Source organism: Labrus bergylta, chromosome 1 (genome assembly GCF_963930695.1).
Source record: "Labrus bergylta chromosome 1, fLabBer1.1, whole genome shotgun sequence".
Classification (NCBI taxonomy): Eukaryota; Metazoa; Chordata; class Actinopteri; order Labriformes; family Labridae; genus Labrus; species Labrus bergylta.
Window position 1 is genome coordinate 7,052,146 of NC_089195.1, and position 21,617 is coordinate 7,073,762.

The 21,617-nt window shown below is 38.8% G+C and overlaps 1 protein-coding gene across 1 annotated transcript in view; it reads left to right on the forward strand.

Annotated features, from left to right (window-relative positions):
* Positions 1–8,208, forward strand: part of slit1b (slit homolog 1b (Drosophila)) — a 74,255-nt gene extending 66,047 nt beyond the window's left edge. The window contains exons 34-38 of the mRNA XM_020639640.3: positions 2,101–2,255; positions 2,716–2,927; positions 3,343–3,467; positions 3,632–3,840; positions 5,108–8,208. Of these exons, the coding sequence (XP_020495296.2) occupies positions 2,101–2,255; positions 2,716–2,927; positions 3,343–3,467; positions 3,632–3,840; positions 5,108–5,373 (967 nt within the window). The 3' untranslated portion in view covers positions 5,374–8,208. The remainder of the gene's footprint in view (positions 1–2,100; positions 2,256–2,715; positions 2,928–3,342; positions 3,468–3,631; positions 3,841–5,107) is intronic.
* The last annotated feature ends 13,409 nt before the right edge of the window (positions 8,209–21,617 follow it).

Here is a 21,617-nt window from a genome sequence, read left to right on the forward strand (position 1 = left end):
ATAGCAGAGGATTTTCTAGGAAAACTGTAAGGTTATGGATTTCAATTCCATAAGCCACACCCTGGGTGAAACCAATAGTGTCTAATAGTGACATGAAAGCTGTGCTCAGGCTATCATTATCAACATCCACATGGATATTGAAGTCACCAACAACAATTATTCTATCACTGTTCAGGACTGAATCTGATAAAAATTCTGCAAATTCAGATAGAAACTCAGAATATGGGCCAGGAGGACGGTAAACTACAACAACTAGAACTGGCTGAAAGGTTCTTGAGACTGGATGTGAAAAACTAAGAACAAGGCTTTCAAAAGAAGAAAAATTCAGTTTTGGTCGAGGGTTAACTGGAAGTCCAGAATTAAATCTAAATAGCAAGAGTAGTCTTAAATGTCAAAGCTAAAATACAGGGCGTTTTTTCTTTGCTGGATGGACTGCTTTAAAAAACAATTTATTTATTTACTTTATTTTTATTTTACAGGGACAGTGCATATTAATAAACATTTCAGTAAATATGCCAGAGTTAGCCAAAAGGCAAATTTTCATCCGTTGTCCCCGGCCAGATTTCATAAAAGGCTCGCTTTTAATTCGGCCATAAATTAAGAGTTTACCCATTTCCCCAGGCACTACTGCACCACTGATTAAGGGTAAGTAAATTGTTATGACAACAGAAGACCAGGAGGGCTTATCGTGTTCTGACCGCTTGTTATTGTTGTTTGCATAATCCACTTTAAATGATCTTAAATACAAACCATAATATCCAGAGGATCATTTCCATAACTTGTCCTAACTTTAGTTTGTGCACATAATATGGATGTGAAGCATATTGAGATACTCCTAGAAAAGACCTCACAAAAACTATCTTGGTGCTGGCAGACAACATATTAAAAAAAACTACAGCCCTTAAACAAAGTATTCGATATACAGCCAGGTAGCTGAGACAGACAAGTTGAGAATGTGTACAGCAGGTCTTCAACAAAAGGCTGAACTAGCCATCCATCCATTTTTCATCAAATACAGGGCTGTGTAGTTCTGGCAGCAACATTACAGTTACCGCTAAGTTTGAACTATAAAATAAATAAATTGTTATAGCTGAACAATAGTTTTTTTTGTGTGTGTGATGGTCATGACTACCATCTGCTGAACTTGACCAGCTTTACATTTTTAACACAACACTCAACCTTGATTAGTGCGTTCTCATCGTCACACTTTGGAAGCTGAGTGTTCGCTGAGTCGAGCGATCCACTGGACTCCTGTCAGGCCCTCAGCAGCCTCTCAGCCGACCGTAGCCAAGCAACGCTGCTGGCAAGTATGTGCGTGTCTGAGCTGTGCGGTTGCTCAGAGAGGGTCTTGTAGGGTTTGGGAACTTGGACAGATTAAACACAAACACGGCCAGAGGACACTTGAAGCCGAGTGCCCACTCAATTGGGTGTCGAGTGCTTAAATGTTTGGAGGGTTCACTGTTAAGGAGAATGATGAGGATTGACCAGCCCAACCACAAATACACACACACACACACACACACACACACACACACACACACACACAAATTAACACAAAGTGAGGCTATTAATATGAGGAGCAGCTGCAGAGAAGAGGAGACTGAGTGCACGATAAATCATCTGAAAAGAGACAACAGAGATGGATCCAAAAAAAGAGACAAAAAGTGAAGTAATCAAAAAAGGGGCAACAACTGTGGCAACTAGATGGTCCTGTGTGATCGCAAATTACCAACATTCACAGAAACAGATCCTATGTCATAAACATCAGGTGAAAATGTGCTGAAGGGGAATTACTGATGGCTGATTAAAAAGTTGAAAATAAAATTTAAATGAGTAATGATAAATGTCTTGTGTCAGTGTGCTGACCCGTCATCAGACTTTACTGACTTTTACCAAGTGGATCTGATAAAATAATGGATCTAAAACCTTTAAGATGGATATGAAATTTTCCAACCCGGAACCTGATTTACTGTAATTCTAGAAACAACCAAAATGTGTCTATGAAGTGTTTAAAAATCCAGTGTTTTTTTCTGTTGTTCTTACTGTGTTATCTTCCTACAATGTAATTTAATGTGGAACTGTGTGTGTTATGCCCTTTAGCACTGAGACGGTGAATGACGGACAGTTTCACACGGTAGAACTGGTGACCTTTAATCGGATGGTGAACCTGTCTGTAGATGGAGGAGAGCCAACAACTCTAGACAGCCAGGGGCGGAGCCAGCAGGTGGCGGGAGACGCCCCTCTTTATGTAGGAGGTAAGAGTAGAGAGACTTTCAACTGAGGCAAACATAACAATATGTCCAAAAACTACAGTTGCTTGAATGACCACTGGAGGCTTACTCCAAAAGTGAGTCAATGATCACGGCCCCTGAGCCAAAGAGTTTAAAAGCAGAAATATGTTGTCTATGTGATTATTGAAAAATCCTTGTACGCTGAATATGACAGGACATTTTCAATTCCTCTAAGGGGTGTGCTGCTAAAGGCTTTCATACGAAATGATTTTCTTTCTTTTTTTTTTCTTTTTTGATGTTTAGTTGTGCTAAAGATACAAAATCATGTTCAGTTATTTTCTCTTACCTACATCTTGGTTACAGCATGGTGTCCATTTAGTAAATGATGGTCCCTAGACTTCACAGTGGCCACTTCCACTTTTTTAAAACAATGGATAAAATATATCACTCTGTCAAAAGGTTGACTTTTTTACTGTCCCTCCAGGTATGCCTGAGAAGGTGATGCCTTCCTCTCTGGGTCTCTCCTCTCTGTCCCTCAACACGTCCAGTTTCCATGGCTGCATAAAGAACCTCTACATTAACCACGAGCTGCAGGACTTCACCCGCAGCCACATGAATCCGGGGGTGGTGCCGGGCTGCCAGGCCTGCCGCAAACTTTACTGTCTGCACGGCATCTGTCAGCCCAATGCTGCAGAGGTGGGAGACATCATACAGCAGTCTCTATTAATACAATATCATTTAAAAAGCTTGAAAATGGTCTTGCATAAACAGAAACCATTAAGAAACATTTCTTCTTTTTACTTCCTATAGTTTACTTCTCGTGTATCGTCCCTCAACTTTCCTTCAGCTGCACTTTTATTGATGTCCTGTTTTTTTCATCTTGAGTGTGAAGAACACTTGAACAATGATTTATTTTCTAGGACATTTCCTAACAAACACTTGTAGTATTGCATTTTTGAAGGGTTTTCTATATTATAAATAGAATGTTGTAAAAGTCTGAAAACCTTGAGGGTCACAGAATAAAAGACAAATTAAAGGTTTTAAGAGCATCTTTTGCAAGCAGATTTTTACATTTATGATGTGACACATTGTAACATGTTTTCTTTCTTAGGGTCCCCAATGTCACTGCCAGCAAGGATGGACAGGACAACACTGTGACCAGCCAATGACAGGAAGCCTTACTGGAGTGGATGGTGTAACCACAGCAACTGGTGTCAGCCCATGCCAGGGCAGCAAGTGAGTGTGCTATGAATACTTAGATATTTTTTTTAAAACACATTACATCAACTGAAAATCATGACAAAGAAATGATTTTTAATGTTTTGGTTTCTGAGGATTTGTGCTTCATATTGACTGTTTTCCTCATCTTCCTGGGTGCATGCATGTCTGTCTGAATCCAGGTGTGTGAATGGTGTGTGTGTGGTGTTGGACACGCAGTCATACCGCTGTGACTGTGAGGAAGGATACGGAGGTTCATTGTGTAACCTGAAGGAGGAGCCGCCGAGTTTGTGTCGGGGTCTGCAGTGTTTACACGGCCAATGTGAGCAGACTGAGCAAGGAGAGCAGTGTGTCTGTGTGCAGGGATTCACCGGAGAGAGCTGTGATATAGGTGAGGAAAGACAACAGCATCTCTTAATTACTGATTGGTATTTGTCACTATGTCCGATTAGCTGTTTATGGTGTAACCCCACCATTCATCCATTTACAGTCTTTCACCCCCTCACCAAACTCCTCTCTGTCCTGTGTTTATGGCTTAGGACAGTTGTCTTTCATCATTGCCTAACTTTTTTACTATGTATGATTTACAAAATGAAAAAAAAAGTTTTCCTCTGATATTTTCTAAGTACCTTTTTTCAAACTGTGAAAACAGATTATACCTGCAGTATGTGCAGGTCAAAAAATGACAGAAATATTGTCTCTTTTTTTGTTGGTGAATAAAAAGAGGTACACTTCAGCCACTTGTGGCCAGAATGGGGATTTAAAAAACACTTAAAACACAAGATTATAAAACAACTTGTTTAGGCCATACGAAAAAAAGTTGAATTATTTTAAAAGGCCTAAAAATGAGAAATAGAGAAATTATTATAGATATATTTATTTTCTCACTGGTTTATAGATCCAAATAAGAAATCAGTAGCTTAGGAAAATGACGATGGCGACACCTTTTTACCCAAAGAGAGATGAGAAAGCATACTAGATCAAATTTTGAAAATTGAATTTTATTTCTCACTCTCTGCTCAGGACATACTGGAAGCTTTATGAAATACAAACACACAGAACCCCACTCAGCTCTCTCTCATCCAGGCCAGACTGGCTTTAAATCTCACAGCTACTGAAACTATAACTTTACCCTCTGGCAGTAAAACTAAGTCATTTTCCTATCTGAACAATAAATCCACTTCCTCGTCTTCCTCTGTCTCTGGTCAATACGTTTTTGAAGATAATGAAATATATATAATACATAACTGAAGATGTCAGTCAAGATTGAACGAGTCCTGTTATGTGGGCGTGATGGTGTTGAAAGTTATTAATGATAAGAGGGGCATAGCCCGCCTTGGTCTCCGACTCCAAATTGTCAAAATAATTTCCTCTGGGCTAGGAGAACTCCACCTCGAGTGAGGAGACAGAGAGAGAGTAGCTGCTGTACAAAGCAGACAGTGACATTCTTTGCCATGCCCTGTGTGTTGTTTAAGCGTCACATCTGCCTGTGCAGCTCTCTGTTGATGAATTTGTGTGCATAGAGTTTAATTATGTGGTTGTTGGTTCATATCTGTGTGTGTGAAATAATATAATTTGCTCGTTGGTAAGAAATGTTGAAACTGCTCTTAAAGTGCTCAGGCCTGGGCGCCCTGTTAATCCTGCGTTTGTGTCTCCAGAGTCCCCTTGTCGAGGAGAGCCGGTAAGAGATTACCACCGGCTGCAGCACGGCTCCGTCCTCTGCCAGACGTCCAAACCATTCTCCTGGGTGGAATGTCTGGGTCGATGCCAGGCAGGAACCGAGCCGGGCACTGCCCCCGCCGCTTCCTGTTGCGCTCCTCTGAGGGTCCGACGCCGGCGGCTCACATTCGAGTGTGACGACGGGACCTCGATCACACAGGACGTGGAGAAGCCTGTGGAGTGTGGCTGCAAGGATTGTGCATAGTACTGTGGATGCACTGTGCGTACACACACACACATGAAGACACACACATCCAAACATAACACACAAACACACTCACACACACCAAGCTAAAGAGGTACACACACTGTAGGTAATCTCTCACTGATAAACGGACATTTTGGTGTTTGTTTCGTGTGTTTCTGCGCACCGACGCAGTTTTGTTACATAAGACAGTGCTTCCCTCTCCAAACATGAAATCAACGAGTCAACCTCATCTTCATTCTCCTCCTCCTCTTCACCTGCAGCAGGACAACCTGCGCACTTACTACCTAATGCCAGCTCATTTCTAATGCTTGTGTGTTTTAAAATCTCCCTTTGCCTTCTTCTCTGTGTTTCATATTTGTGGCTGGAAAAGCGCTGCTCTCCATTCACACACAGCTGCATCAGAGAGCTGCCAGTTTTTGCAAGAAATTAAGGTACTAACTTAAGCTTAATTCAATGTTTGTTAAGGTAAAAGTTGCTCAATTTTGTATCCACTTTGTTAAGATTTCACCTGCCAGAGAGCATTTTTCTGAAACAAAGCACTGAGCTCTGTCAGTTTTTTGAAGGGGGGAGCTGCAGGTGAAATAACAAAGGGATGTTTTAGTATAGTTTTCTGCAGCCATGACTGCTGTTTATCTGATGGTTTAAGCATCAAGTCGTTAGGTTGACTGAAAGTTTGGGTAAGACAGCATTTCCAGCAAGTGACAGCCATCGATGTGACTCTAAAGCCCCCTGCAGTAACAGATGGGTGATGTCACTCAGGCTTCGTCCAATAATATTTACAGTCTGTGTGTTCCCTGCATCCACCTCAATGCCACATGTTGAAGCTCTGAAGAGAAATAAGGATTTCAAATAAGGAATAAGAAAAGTTATTTGTTACATATGAAGCAGGACATCTTACAGCCATTCTTTTGTTTTGTCTTTAAATGAAATTTGTCCTCTTTGTCTGATAAACACAGACAAAGATTCCATTTTAGTTAGAATAAAATAAAATTCAAAGGCAAGACAAAAAAAAAGCTTCATTCAACAAATATTTAGTAAATCAGATAAAGACAGTAAAGCATGAAAGTTTGGGCTTTAGGATCATTTTGACTGAAGAAACACCTCGATGGAAAATTAAACCTTGGTCTGCTATAAAAATCCCTTAAATTTAAAACAAAGCCCGGTCGTTGAGCTCATGGAATAATCCGGATGTAAATAAAAGGGTCATCACCCAACAATGTTCAGCCTGAAGGCTAAAGGTGATGGAGTTCACAGGGGACAGCAGAGGGGTCATGACATGTTCCCATCGCTGCTCACAAGACGCCCTTTCTTCCACTTAAACACTGGTGGTGGTGGTGGTGGGGGGTTGGGATAGTGTGTGTGTGTGTGTGTGTGTGTGTGTGTGTGTGTGTGTGTGTGTATGTCTATATGTCTTGTACTTCTATCTTTTTGAGGAGCATATTTTAGAGATATTGGGAATGAGGAGATGTTGGTTGTTTCCTTGAAGGTCTTTTTTGAGGTTTAAACTTTGTTTTGAATTTAAGCAGAGCGCTGTACTTTGAGGGTACCAACCGAAAAGTTTCCAGCAGAAGGCATTGAAGGCTGAAAATAGAAAAGTTATATTTTATCTTGTTCCTTTTTTTAAATTGCTGCTAATATAAATAATTCTTTTTTTTTTTTTACAATGTCATTTGGTATTGTACATTTAAAAAAGTGAACCACTCCACTTAGTTAGAAAAATCACTTTGAGATTTGTTCTTAATGTGAAGTGCTTTATAAATAAAATGTATTATTATTACTATTTTTATTATTATAATTATTACTGTAAATTGGTGATTTCTTAAATCTTACACTTTCAATATTTGCTCTTTATGATGTGGGAAGTATTGGAACTATTAATTAGAGTTGGCAAAGAAATAAAAAGATGTTTGATTTTTATGAAACAACTTTATTTTTTAGCTTTCTTTCTAAAGACGGAAACACAAGAGTAATGCAGGAACATATCTCAAACAGCATCCCCATCAACATTGTGGGATAAGCACATTATGGTTCAGGGCTTTAAAGAATCAAAGTCCTCACAAGCATAGAAGTGCATTTTTGTGTGTGTGTGTGTGTGTGTGTGTGTGTGTGTGTGTGTGTGTGTGTGTGTGTGTGTGTGTGTGTGTGTGTGTGTGTGTGTGTGTGTGTGTGTGTGTGTGTGTGTGTGTGTGTGTGTGTGTGTGTGCATGTGTGTTTGTCACTGCCAGACCCTTCCAACAACAGGACGCTGTCCCTGATAATGAGCTTCATTATACGACAATGTGGCATGGTGCTCAGATCAAACGCTTCCTCCGATTTGTCAGAGAAAGCAAGTGAATGCATCACATAATCGCCACATGGAAAATGTAGCTTTTATGGTGTGTTATTTATATGGATGTGAAACTAAAATAAAGCTGCGTGAAATTCATTTTAACCTGTTTTTGTTTATTAAGCCTTTGAGTTTAATTTTTCCTTCATTTGGAATTATGTCATTAATCAGACTAATGTAGCTCTCTTATTATTATAATAACTGCAATAAATCTACACAGTAACAGCCTAACAGATTGTAATATATTATAAGCTTATAATGCATTTGATTTTGTCATAGTATTTTTATATGTTGAAGAGGATGTTGTCACTGTATCATATGTAGATTGTAGACATCTTTTTTGTTTTGGTTGCCAAAAAAAATGCTTTCAACCTCATTTCAGTCATGTGAATTTTACAGAAAAGAATAAACAGATTGTGTTTTTGTTCCCAAAGTTTCACCTGAGAGTGGAAAAACAAGTAGTGTTTCTTTTTTCCTTTTATTTAAATAAAGAGCTGTTCTTCCTCCATTGTTTTTTTCTTTCCGCCAACCTTGACACTGGCACTGGTTTTTCTTGTTCTTGTTGCTCTGACCTTCGACCTCATTGTGTCACGGCTGTCTTGCTTTCAGGTTGAGTCGATGGGAGATGGCAGCTCCAGGAGACAGAGGGGAGAGAAAGAGAGAATTATTGAGAGAGAGTGGGGGTTGGAATGGAGATTTAAAGAACATGGATGGAGTAATGAGTAATGTTTTTTAAGGGGTTCCCCTTCTAAATGACCCAATCCTAGTCAAGGAAAGAATCTTAGTCGGTTTAGTTTGATATATTTTTAATTCCCCCAAAATAGGTCTGTGTATTGTGTTCATTATAAAACAACATATTAAAAAACCTATTAATAAACATATAACAGCTAACCTTACCATTAAGCCACTTCGTAGCTTTAATTGATGTCGGACTGAAAGTAGATGCTAACATTACCTTTTGAATAGTATGTTGGTGTTTAATTCTAAGCTAGTAGTCATTTTATTAGGGAGGTGGAGAATACTAAGATTAGCTGTTTCCTTATAGTAGCAAATGGGTTTTCAAATATATTTTTCTCACAAAAATAAGTCTGTTCACGCCTTTCCTTTTGTATTTTATTTACCATTAAAAGCTATGTTAGCATTAAGCAAATTTTTAGCGAATGGTTATGTTAGGAGGTGGGTAAATACTAACGCTAGCTGTTGTCTGACGGTTTCTTAAGGGTTGTCAAATTTTAACTTTAAATATGTTACATTTTCATGTTGGCTGATGTCGGGCAACCACAACATCAAAGCTGGCAGAGCGCTATGTCAAAGTGAGTGAATTGCCTCAGACTACAAACCAAACCAAACACTGACTACAGCGCAGGCTGCTTAATGAGTGGCTACTGACTGCAATCCAGTCAACATTGTGGAAGAAGGTTCTAAGCAATGTCCTGATGTAAGAGTTCCTTGTCAAAGGTTACAAAGAATATATAGGATATATATATTTTAGAGAAATATTATTTAAGGAAAAACTTAGCAAACCTGACTTCAGGTCGGTCTTTCCACAGTTTTGACATCAAGACAGCCAGAGTTAAATAAATACATTTGCAACTAGTCCACTAGGAAAATCTTTCAAAATCAGAGAACACAAAAAAGATGGAGGACAAAATAAGAAAGAAAGGACAGAGGAAGAGAGGGATGTCCCATAGCGAGAGGAGGGGGGGGGGGGGGGTGGGCTCTGAGACTGAAGTCATGTAATGAAACAGTGATTTATGCGTCCCCTCGTAACCATAAAACATAATATACACCCCCATTGGCTTTGACAGAGTCACTCCTCCCCCAATACACACACAGAAACACAAACCCTCTGATTTAAACTGCTGCATCTCTCCCCCACCTCCACCTCCACAACCCAATGAACTGGCATCCCCCTCTCTTCAACCTTTCTCCCTCACTATATTTACCCCTTCCCCCTCTCCTCTCCTCTCCTCTTTCTCTCTCTCTCTCTTTCTTTCTGTCTTTAAAGGAGGATACAATCATGGCAGCAGCACCTTCCCAACCCCCCAATTCTAATAAAGCCTCCACATGTTCACACACTGACTCACACAAAAGACTAAAAACACACATACACATTGTCAGCTGCACAGAGACAATTCATCATATACAGAATAACTGGAGTGTTTGTATCCAAAAGTGGATATATGTTAACAATATATCCAAATGGTGCATAATCCACCAGGACCCATGAAAATATCAGTCAATGTATTCAGTATTCATCTATAAAGATAGGTGGAAGAAAGAAAATAGCTCTAAGGGGAGATCGATTCATTAGAGCGGAAAAAGAAAAAAAGAAGTGACGCTAATAAATTGTCATTCAGTGTCTCCTGAGTCAGACAAACAGGAGGAATTCAGACTGGCTGGCATGAAATTAATAATTATACCTAAATTTAAACATGTATAGGGCTGTTGGTTCAGAGACAAAGGAGGACCACAGTGATGTAAATGACACTTTAAACTCTCTACTACTCGTTGTCCCATTCATTTGTTTACATAGACTTAAGAAGCCAAGTTACATGATTTTGATTGAATCGTGCATTTATACACACTATTAAGAAACCTGGATATGCTAGCTAAAAGACCAGAACACCATCTAGCTGCAGGGCTGCAAGACCATATACTGTATAAAACACACCTGATGTCACCAATTTGTGTTGATGCAGTTTCCATATTGGAAAAGCTATCTTTATCTAACTTTTAACCTAAATAATAACAGGCAAATGGAGTTGAGGCAAGCCTCCAGGCAAAGAGCTGCACCTCACTCACCTGTCAGTCAATTCAACCACGCCTATAATCATGCAAATGTATAAATAACTCTAAGCCCAAATCAAGGGTTCCCAAAGTTTGTCATGTCAAGGGCCCCCTTTTAAAATTATCTTTTTTATTCTTAAATCCCTATATATGAGGATCGAGGATTAAAGACACAACTTCTTGATATATTTTCTGCTACTGTTAACAATTAATAATCTTGTTTTTCATGCATTTCATTCAATGTCTTTTTGTGAGTAATCTTTTATAATGTCTGTCTCAACAATAATCAAAAGGAACAGGGAACATTAAGAATTGTTCTCATTTAATATTCAGTCATTACATACAGATTGTCTTTCTTCTCTTCAATCAATCAATCAATCTTTCAATCAATCATTATTTGTAAAGGGTCACACAGTCCTAGAAATGTTGTAAGCCTACTTACATTGTAAGGTGCAATGGTGCCTATTGTTGTGGAAAACGTGCCAATGTCTCAGTTGGTAGACTCGGTAGTCTCTCAGCCGGAAGGTCGTCGGTTTGATCCCCAGCTCCTGCAGCCACACTTCCGATGTGTCCTTGGACAAGACACTTAACTTCAAGGTTACTCCCACTGCTTCTTTGGTGTTGTATGAATGTGATGATGGTCACTTTGCATAACAACCTCTGCCATCAGTGTGTGAATGGGTAAATTATAATAAAGGGTTAATTATAATTAACAACAGTTTCTCAGGTCTTAAATATCACATCTCACAGTCCTGGTGTCAGTGTATCTATTACCTATCACCAGTTAACATATTGGTTGACGTATTGATTATCTGTTCTGGCCTCTTGTTCTGCTGAAGTACGACTCAAACACAGAAATGCCCCTCAGTCATGCTGTCAAATATAAACAGAATGCAAAAGAAAAGGAAGAGTTTGATTTGGACTTTTACCAATTCAACCCTCATGTATCATCCTTAAGTCATCTATTGTGCTAAAAGTTATTAGGCCATAAATTAATTCAATTCTTCTGCCAAAAGGGTATTTTTAGTTGCCTCTGTGTGCAATTCAGTTGTTCTTGAAAACAGTTAAATGCCTCATTGCAAGTTCCATTTACTGAGAGAAAGTATTCTGAGTGTTGAGCTGAAGTATCAAGTATCATATTTGATTTAGTACAAATAATGTCACGGTATAACATCTGGTATATGCAAATCCTTGAAAATATTTAAAGAGATGCAGAGAGAGATTTCATGTATTCCATGTCTGAGAGAGATGTTGATGCTGTCTTAAAGCAGCAGAGGGCAGCAGGTTTGAAATGCCTGCAGAGAATCGAGAATACCTGAGACACTGAAACCAGTGGGGCTCAAATGAGAAACACACATGCTTCCTTTCCTTTCCAACCTTATTTTCTTCTTTACTTGTCTCTCCTCTCCCCTCCTCTCCTCTCCTCTCCTCTCCTCTCCTCTCCTCTCCTCTCCTCTCCTCTCCTCTCCTCTCCCCTCCCCTCCTCTCCTCTCCTCTCCTCTCCTCCTCTTCTTTCCTCTCCTCTCCTCTCACCTTTTTGCATCTCGTAATTGTCTTCCTCCCCCTCTTCTCTCATTTAATTTCCTTTTATTCCCTCCTTACTTCACTAGATAACTGTCCTCTTGTTTCCTCTAATGTCCCCTTATTTTATTGTTCCCCTTCTCTTCTAGTGTTCTTTCTTTTGTTTCATGTTCTCTTATTATCGTCCCTTCAATTCCCTCACTTATTCCCTAATATAACATACATAATTTAACACGGTTTTTATTCCTGGTTAAATAATGGTTAAATAAAAACATAGATTAATCTCTTCTTCCTTTTTTTGCTGCTTCTCCTTTTTAATAATTTCCTGTTACCTTGCTTCCTTTCCTGTGATATTATTTTGTCTTTTGTCTGATGTTTCCTCTCCTCTCACCTTGTTTTGTCTCCTCTCTTTTCTTCTGACCTTCCATTAATACTTTTTCTGTCTCCTCCTCTTCGATCTCTTCTTCTCTCTTTGTTTTAATTAATATCCTCTTGTTTCATTTTCTTTCCTCACCGTCTCCTGTATCCTTTAACACATAACATTTCATTTACCCACTCACGTTCCTCTTCTTTTATATTTTTAGGATACTCACTATTATTTTCCTACTGCTTCCCTCTGCCGTCCTTGTCTTTTGTTCTCTTCTCTCTTATTTCCTCTCCTCGTCCCTCCATCCCCTCTCCTCTTCTTTTGTCATTATACGATCTCTTGTTTGTTTCTTCACACTTCGTCTTCTTGGTATATTTTTTTCCCTGTTCAGCTTTAATCTCTTTTCTGTTCCTCTTCTTTTTTTATTGATTGCATTTGTTTGGCTAGTGTTTTCTTTTCCATGTCTAGAATAATAGTGTAGCTTTCTCTTTGTTTCTTTGCCCAGAGTGAATAGTTTTGTGTCACAGGACCAAACCACATAACCAGTGTTAAATCCAAGGTTTTGCTCAGGAGCTCGAAATCTTTGCATGGAATCAAGATTAATATAATTCCCTTGTAAAGTAACAGTGAAACTTTCCTCATATATTTTACAAAGTACAACTGAACCTCATTTTAGAAAAATAAAATATTTAGTTTTTAATTGCAGGCAAGGTGCCCAAATCTTTAGAGTAAAGTTCAAGCGAAAACATCCTGATTGTTTTTAGTTCTTTGGCATGTTGCAGAGTTTGTTTGCCAGTATTCATTTATTGGAGACAAAATCAGAAAATTCAAATATTTTTCTACTAGAGTGGATCAAGCTGAGGGGATTTTGATCCACTTTATGTTATTGCTCTATTTTTGTGAACTTTCATTCCTTCCGCTATTGATTTTCACACCTACTTTCACATTCTCCTCTGTCATTGTGCTTTTCCTTCTTTGTTTACTTTTAGGTTATGTATCTTTCTCTTTGTAATTTTCACTCCTTTTTCATGAGGTATCTTACAATGGCCATGAAAATGAAATAATATATATATATATTCTGCTTTTGTTTTTGGTCTACAACAGTTCTTTTAATTTTCACCCTTTTTTGTGATTGCAATTTTTTTGTTTTCCTTCTCGCCATTTAACTTGTAATAATTAGATCCTCTTCACTCTCTCTTTTCCTGTCCTTTACTTTTCTTTGTTCATCTTTCCTCCTCTATACACCTCTTCTTCTTCTTTGATCACACTTCTCCTCCTCCTCTCCATCTATCACCTATCACATGTCTCATCCTTTCCTTTGTTCATTTTTCACCATTTCTTTCATCCCCTCTCCCCTTTTCTGTCTTCCTCTTCTTCTTCTTCATTGTTCACTCCATTCCTCTCTTCCTTTTGTTCCCCCACATCATCTCTCACTCTCTTTTTTCCCTCCTCCTCTTCCTCCTTGGTAGAGCAGATGTCCTTTTATTGACATGATCATGGTTAGTGGTCTCCAGGTGCTCATTGAATCCACTGTATAACCTTCTGCAGCCAGCGGCCCTCTTAATACACACTCACACACAACAACACACTACTATAACATGCGCACACACACCCTGCGGCTATAGCATCTCTTAGATACAACGAGCTGCCGAAGAGGACAGCCATGAGAAAAAGAAGAACTGGAGGAAGGTGGAGGTAGTGAAAAGGGAAAACCAAAATAAGAAAGATGAGAAAGAAAGGAGAAAGGAAGTTATAGGAAAGGCGGTAGGGGGATGAATTAGAGAGGAAAAAGATGGGGGAAGGGCTTTGAGAGTGCCGGAGGCAAACTGAATATTTCAGGCAGTTGCCAAAAGAAAAAGTCGAAACTACCAAGGTGTCCTGGGAGGAGTTCCTGTTGGAGAAATGAAAAGAGAGAAAGCGAAATAATAAAAAGTCAGTCTACCACAGAACGGATAATTTTCAATTAGGTTTGACCTTGTGGAACACTTGTTCTCCTTTCAGTGTCACATTAAGTTGTGGTTGTGAGGTTTTTCCCTTCGTTCCCTGAGAATGTCGCCTTTGTCTTTGGTGTCAGTGGCGAGGAGCCGCATACATCCAGTCAGATAGAGGAGGCTTGACAGTCTCTATATGTGTTTCAGTCTGAACGTGTGCTTATAAAGGTTCATGAAGGCCGCAGATTAAGCCACATCCAACACAGTAAGGCACTATGAAAGAGACTTTCAGATCGATGGATTCATATAATGTATAGGTATACAGGAAGCGCTTTTTCATTTCTATATTTCATGTCTGGATTGTGTCAATACTCTGTAGCTCTTCCTATTCAACAGTGCAACAGTGTGCCGAATAAAGGCATTTTCTTTATTCTTCTGTCCATGCTTTGTAACGAGTCAGAAATTAGAAACATTCTTTTTTTGTGATTAAAATGCTTTAATTGCTGTGATGAACTTTTAGGAGCAGATTTAAACTAAATGTTTTTATGCAGTAAAAATTCGGCAAGCCATTGTATGACTTGTAGATGTACGTAAATAGAACAGCAGGAATTTAAAAAAACGTATAACTATAAATAACTTTAGAAACATAGAGTATATGTATATATGTAAATGGTTGCTCAATACAATTTGACAGGCTCATATAACTCGTTTTATGTAATGAGTTTGATATAATATTGCATTGGCAGTCTGTAAGATTTCTTTTGATGCATTCTTTATTTACAGCTTTTCTCTAGAATAAATTCCTTCACTCAGTAGGAGATAAATGCCGAAAGAGTGAAGGTTTAAATACTTACTCATAATAGGCTAATTAATAATTTATGGCAGGAGAAAACCCGCACCAAACGAGTGTGTTCAGTATTATAGTCCGTGGTGTTACCATCATCCGCCACATGGTGTCACTCATGTACACGCACGCAGAATTGAGCTTCCGGTTGAATGGCTGATATCGGTTGTTGAGTGAAACGAACTGTACGAAGAGTAGGCTAATGGTTAACATTTACAAAACCATTCCCTCTGAATGTAAAAAAAAATTGTCAGCAGTATTCGGCATTGCATTTTTCTCTCCAGTGTAAGCTAAATTCGGAAGTAGAAGAAGAAAAAACGGTTGTAGAGAGAAAGCTACTTTTACCTGAAAGAAGAAAAAAAACAACAACAACACATTCTGTTTTATTTAATGTCCAATAACTAATGTTAGCTGACACATCACACAACAAGACAAAGTTACAAAAGATAAATAGACACTAACTTTATGAACATCCATTGTGAGTAACCCAGTTAGCTCTAAAAACCAGATTCAAAACTGCTCTATGTGATGCTTTTATTTTGCGTTTCTTAATGTCTCATGCCTCAGTATTTCCGGTCTTCATATAAAATGTGCTTTTATTTTGAAAAACTGCAAAGGGACTTCCGCTACATCGTAAAGTTACAAGTAAATAAATACAGCTAAAAGAACAACCAAGAGGAGAAAATGTTACACTTACGTTGTTTTGTGAGGTGGATTTGTCTTAAAAACATTTGTTTGGGTGACTGACTCTCTTTCAGAAGGATGCTACATCCAACTGTAACCCAACAGCTATGATTGGCTTAATTGTCACTTAATAAATCACAACACCCAGGGGTGAGACCGGGTAGGTCAGTTATCAGTTCTAGCCTACTTTACTGATGATTAATTACACAGTTTGTTGGGCTCTACAAGAAGCTTGTTATTGGTAAGCATGTCAGTCAATGTAGAGTTTAAAGGTGCCACGAGACAGAAAGGGTTCCAGTGTTTTGATTTGATAGGTGAACCTGTTAACTGGTGGCTTTCAGACTAATCAGATGTGGTTGTCGTTATGACAACTACTGGAAATAAAAAGATGATAACAGGCTGCCCTCATGAATGCCTTTTTGATTAGTTTTTAGTCATATTGTCAAAACATTCTCATCAGACACGGGTTTTTTTAATGAAAAATGTAACAAAGAAGCATTCGTGAGGGCAGCAACAAGTCATGTTTAAATAGCTGTTGTAACACCTAGTGATGTTATTTCTCTGAATTGTTTTCTACCTGGGAATCCTCAAGTATTAAAAGCAACTTCCCAAATAAATGATGTTGATTAAAAAAAAGTGTTGAGAATAATGAACAATAGTTCAGTTGGGGCACTGGTGGTGCAGCGCTCCATGTATGGAGGCTGTGTTTCTCCAAGCGGACGGCCCAGGTTCAAATCCAACCCTCTTTACTGGATGTGAATCGTGGGGACCCTGATTTGGTGGAATATCATGGTCAGGACGTAATGCACATCTTTACATCTTTACATTTACATCTGCACATCTCTCCTTACACCTGCTGTGGCTCCTGCTCCTGTTTCTTCATCTTCATCTTATCATCATCTTCATCTTCATCATATGCTTTTTCAAATCATCTGTGTGTCAATATGTCTGTCTGCCTTAAAGAATCACATTCAACCATAGCCTACGACTTTTTTGGAACTATCTTAAAGAGACTATTGTTTTTTTTCCCTCATGGAAACAAATGCAGCGACATCTCTTATCTCCTCCTGTTGTCGACTAACTCGTGTCAGAGTGTGCAGAGCGGTAAAGCGAGGGGGGCAGAGTGATTAAGAGAGAGAGGCGCCAAAGTGAAACTGAGTAGAGTTATCGAAGCAGAGGGAGACCGGAGAGCAATTTGAAAAACATTTTCCAAAGTAAGAGTAAAGAAGATTCTTGGGGAAATGTATCTGAGTAAAGAAATCACATTTTCTCTTCACAATGATGGTGTAGTAAAGGTAGAAGTTTACCAAACATATAAACATTCAAGTAAAGTTTGGATACTACCAGAAAATACAGCCTGTACAGTAAACCACTGGCTTTCAATATCTTTAGATTTAATTGTCATATCTAAATTAAATAAATTCATCCTGTTTTGTTGGGGCTTTTTATGCCTTTGTTTACAGATAGGACAATGGATAGAGTCAGAAATCTGGGAGAGAGAGTTGGAAATGACATGCAGGAAAGGAGCCACAGGTCAGATTCAAACCCAGGGCCGCCCGCTTTGAGGACCAGTCTCCCTAGGGTGCTCACACTAACCATTAGGCTACTAGCAGCCCCAAAAGGACTTTTAGTGCTGGCTTTTTATAACACCATATGGTTGACAGTTGTTTGTTGACTCTGCTGCAGTAATAACCATTATCTCAAAATTTGCATCATAACTGCGCCACTTTTAAGCCACTTTGTTCTGGACCGTGTCCCCCCTGGCACTGTATTTGTGAATGACAGTTGGGCTCAGTAATGAGCGCTAAACTGGCTATAGGCTACAGATAAGCAGCTCTGTCTGTTGATGTGAACGTATATTGGCATTTAAGTCTAAAGAACCTTAATAAAAGAAGATCCCCCTTTTTTCCATATGCAAGAACACCCAGTTTTATTTGGACCAATACCGTAAATAGCTTAAATATTCATGATATATATATATATATATATATATATATATATATATATATATATATATATATATATTAGCACTTATTTAGTCAAAGAAAAAATTACTTATTTTCCCTTCCTTGTCATTACCAGTTGAGATCCCCGCACCTGAGGCCGCGTGGCCCCTCGGTGCTGGCGGCGGATCGTCACTCAAAAACTCTCCCTAACCTCTCATTGTATGTTTTTTATATATCTTGTTTGCATATTTTTGGTGGGGGATCATTGTTAATGAAGACTGAAATAAAGTAGGGTACTAGGCTACATATTAACTCTAAACCTTAATGTTTTACAGCTGGAGCAACGTTTCAATTATTCATATCCTATCTGTGGGTGAAGGGTGAAATTCAAGTTTGTTTGTGTTGCACCTTTCAGAGTACTTTAGACGAGGGATGAAACTGAATTTAAAGGGAAAATAGGACATACATTTAAAAAAGTAGGTTAATAGTAGAGTGAGTTATGGCGGTTCACTGCTCCATCAGTTTCTGTATGGGAGCTTGTTAGGAGCGGCCGTCCTCACTGTGTCGCTGCTAGACGAAGCTCAGACAGGCCTGGGGAGATGACCGCATGGGGCTGGCGCTGAGTCTTAATTGAATGGAGCTGATGTGGTTCCATTAATCAGTAATGGGGAGCCTTGCTGGGCCCGGCCACCCCACACCGCAGCAGGAGGGGCTTCTGATGGGGCCTCTGACATTTTCACAGCAGTCTGTGTGTTTATGAAAAGCAGAGAGGCAGAGGAACGTTCATGTCTCATGAGTAAAGGTTGGAATGAGGAAAATCTTTTATCACAAATGTTTTTTTCAGCAAACATTTCTATGGTGCTCTGAGCCAGAGGACACAAAGGGAGCCAGTAAAGCTTTTATCACAAGGTTTCTTCTTCTGCACTCTCTCCTTCATCTCATACTGAAAGCATCAGTAGAAGCGGTGGCTGGTGCATTGTTCTCCAGGATGGGCATAATGTCTCACAGATGGACCGGGATAAGGCTTAGTTTCTTAGCTTGATTATAACATGGAAATTGCCATTAACTGACAAACAGCATTAGCATCGCGATGATTTGAACTTAGAAAACAATGAATTAACATACTTAATAAACAACAATATATGCACACGTACTTAAAAACATGTATTTCCTAAACCACAGAGACAAATTAAAAAAACTGCTGACTCATGCTAGTCTGGTCTGCTGCTTTGATCTATAAGCAGTCAGTGCTCTGATCCAGTGACACTGCATGAGTCGCTCTTCATGTCTCAGTTCATGGGACTTATCCTTTTGCTGCCTACTGTTGGGATGTGGTGTGTAATGCGTTCAGCATTTTTCCTGCGCCTTTCTTTTGTGTTGAAGAGAAGCAAATGCACATGTGCAACTTATAATGAGATTGTGGATTCTAGCTCCCAAGACCAGAAACACTTCACTTATCAGTAACTTTAGACATACAGAACAATTTAAATTTTAAATTTTACAGATCTACATAATTTTTACCTTCCCTTTTAAAACTGTACATGTATGCATAGTCTACATTGCAACACCCCTAGAGAGGTTATACAATAGAGCACTAAAAATATTGCATAAACAGCTCATTAGGTCTCACCATTGTTATGTCTTGAAAAACATAAACATGCTAAGTGTTAACAACGACATTATATTTGCAAACAACAATCTTATTCAAGTGTTTACATGCTCAGGCTCCTCTGGTTCTCTGTGACATGATGCGACCCTTAAAGGCCCTCAAGGATCCTCAACCAGAAATCTGACAGCAGGTAACTGTAAAGTACCACACCAAAGTACCTCCTTTGACCAGACAGCCTTGCTACAAAGGGAGCTAACTTATGGAATACACTTCCTACCAAATTTAAGACAAATTAAAAGAATTTCTTAAAAACATCTAATCATGTAGTCATGTGTAGGTAGTGTGTTAGTGGGAGGGGAGTTTTCATTTGTTTTAATTAAAATTATTTAAACTTTAAAGGCCTTTAAGCTTTAATTATCTTGTAGACAGGTATGTAAGTTTAGCTGAAGGGCAAGAGAAGAGATACATTTCACATATTTTCCATTTACTCACAATAAATGTCATTAAAAATGAACATGAGAGGAGGCTTTACATGTGGATGGTCTAGGGAACAAATGTTGTATTTTTAATTAGGATCTTAAAGCTCGGCAAGACATATCTTTTCATTATTTAAATAACTAAATAATATATTTTCATTCCATATATTTTTATGTCTTTCATTTATAGAAGCTACAAAGTTAAGTAAGGCTGTGTTAAATGAGTTATTTCTCTATCTGTGTTTTCCCTCTCAAAGTTTACATGTGGGCCACTAAACCTTGGTCACTAAATTCATGGTTACATTTTATATCTTAATTCATGATAAGAAGATAACAAACATACTCAATAATGATACATATCAGTAATTGTTCCTGCGTTTGTGGTAAAAACATGCATGACAATTACAAGCAGCATAATTGACTCAAAGGGTTTCAGCATTATCAGTTAATTTACTCGTTTGGTTAGCATTGGGATTAATAATGCTATCTTTGAAATGTCATAATATACTTAAGTGTCTTGCTTTGTTTGAATAAATGTCCCAAACTATCCACAGTTAGCATTGTGAAATAACAAAACTTTTCAAAAGTTTCAAATAAATTTATTTAGAGGCTGAAAACAGCTTATACTGAAAGTTTTAAAATAACATGCACCATTTGTATCTCTTAAAACAACAACTGTGCCCTGAATTTTTCAGAAAATAACCTGAGCTGCACGTTACATTTTACTTTAGATTTTGCCCTTCTATGCCATTTCTTTCCTGAACTGGGAAAATGCTCATGCACCAGAAAAAAAAATCAATATTCACATATAGCTGTCAGTGAAAAGCTATTTCAATATATGTTTAATAAAGAAAGGACTAGATGGAAAAAAATGAGGTCAGACCTCCTTAAGAGAGCAAAACCTCCAAATATTCAACATCTCTGTGCTTAGATTCAGACTATGAGCGACTATATATGTGCAAATGATATGAGTATGAAACCACACACACACACACACACACACACACACACGCACACACGCACACACGCACACGCACGCACACACGCACACACGCACGCGCACGCACACGCACACGCACGCACACGCACGCACGCGCACGCGCACGCGCACACACACACACACACACACACACACACACACACACACACACACACACACACAGTATCTAAAGAGGGAGTCCTCTATGAGCCTAAGGCACAGTGTGAGAAATAAATATTTGATGGGAGGATGACCTACTTCCTGTGCCCTGAAAAGTTATTTGTCTTTTTCTGCCTCCATCCACCACAGAGGCCTCTTTCCTCAGGCCCTGCAGCATAGACAGCCAGGGAGGGGGAGAGAGAGAGAGAGAGAGAGAGAGAAAGAGAGAGAGAGAGAGAGAGAGAGAGAGAGAGAGAGAGAGAGAGAGAAAGAGTTGGCTAGCAGAGTGAGAGGTGATCTGTTGAGAGAATTGGAGTTTTTATTCCTTAGGGGAAGTGGTAGTTGGTTGAATTACACTCTAAAGTATGTGGGCTATTGGCTAAGTAACGCTGATCTGAAGCCAAGCTACATATGTAAACAGTAAACTTGTGACCTTCATGAATCATACAGAGATTTGTCTTCTGACAACTAAAAGAAAAAAATGATTGCGTATAGTGGGCAGAAAAATAAGAGAAGGAGAAGTTACACAACAGTGTTTAGCATACAACTGTGCAGATTATAAAGTTCTTATAAACACATCTATGCTCTGATATTGACCTGGAGTAATAC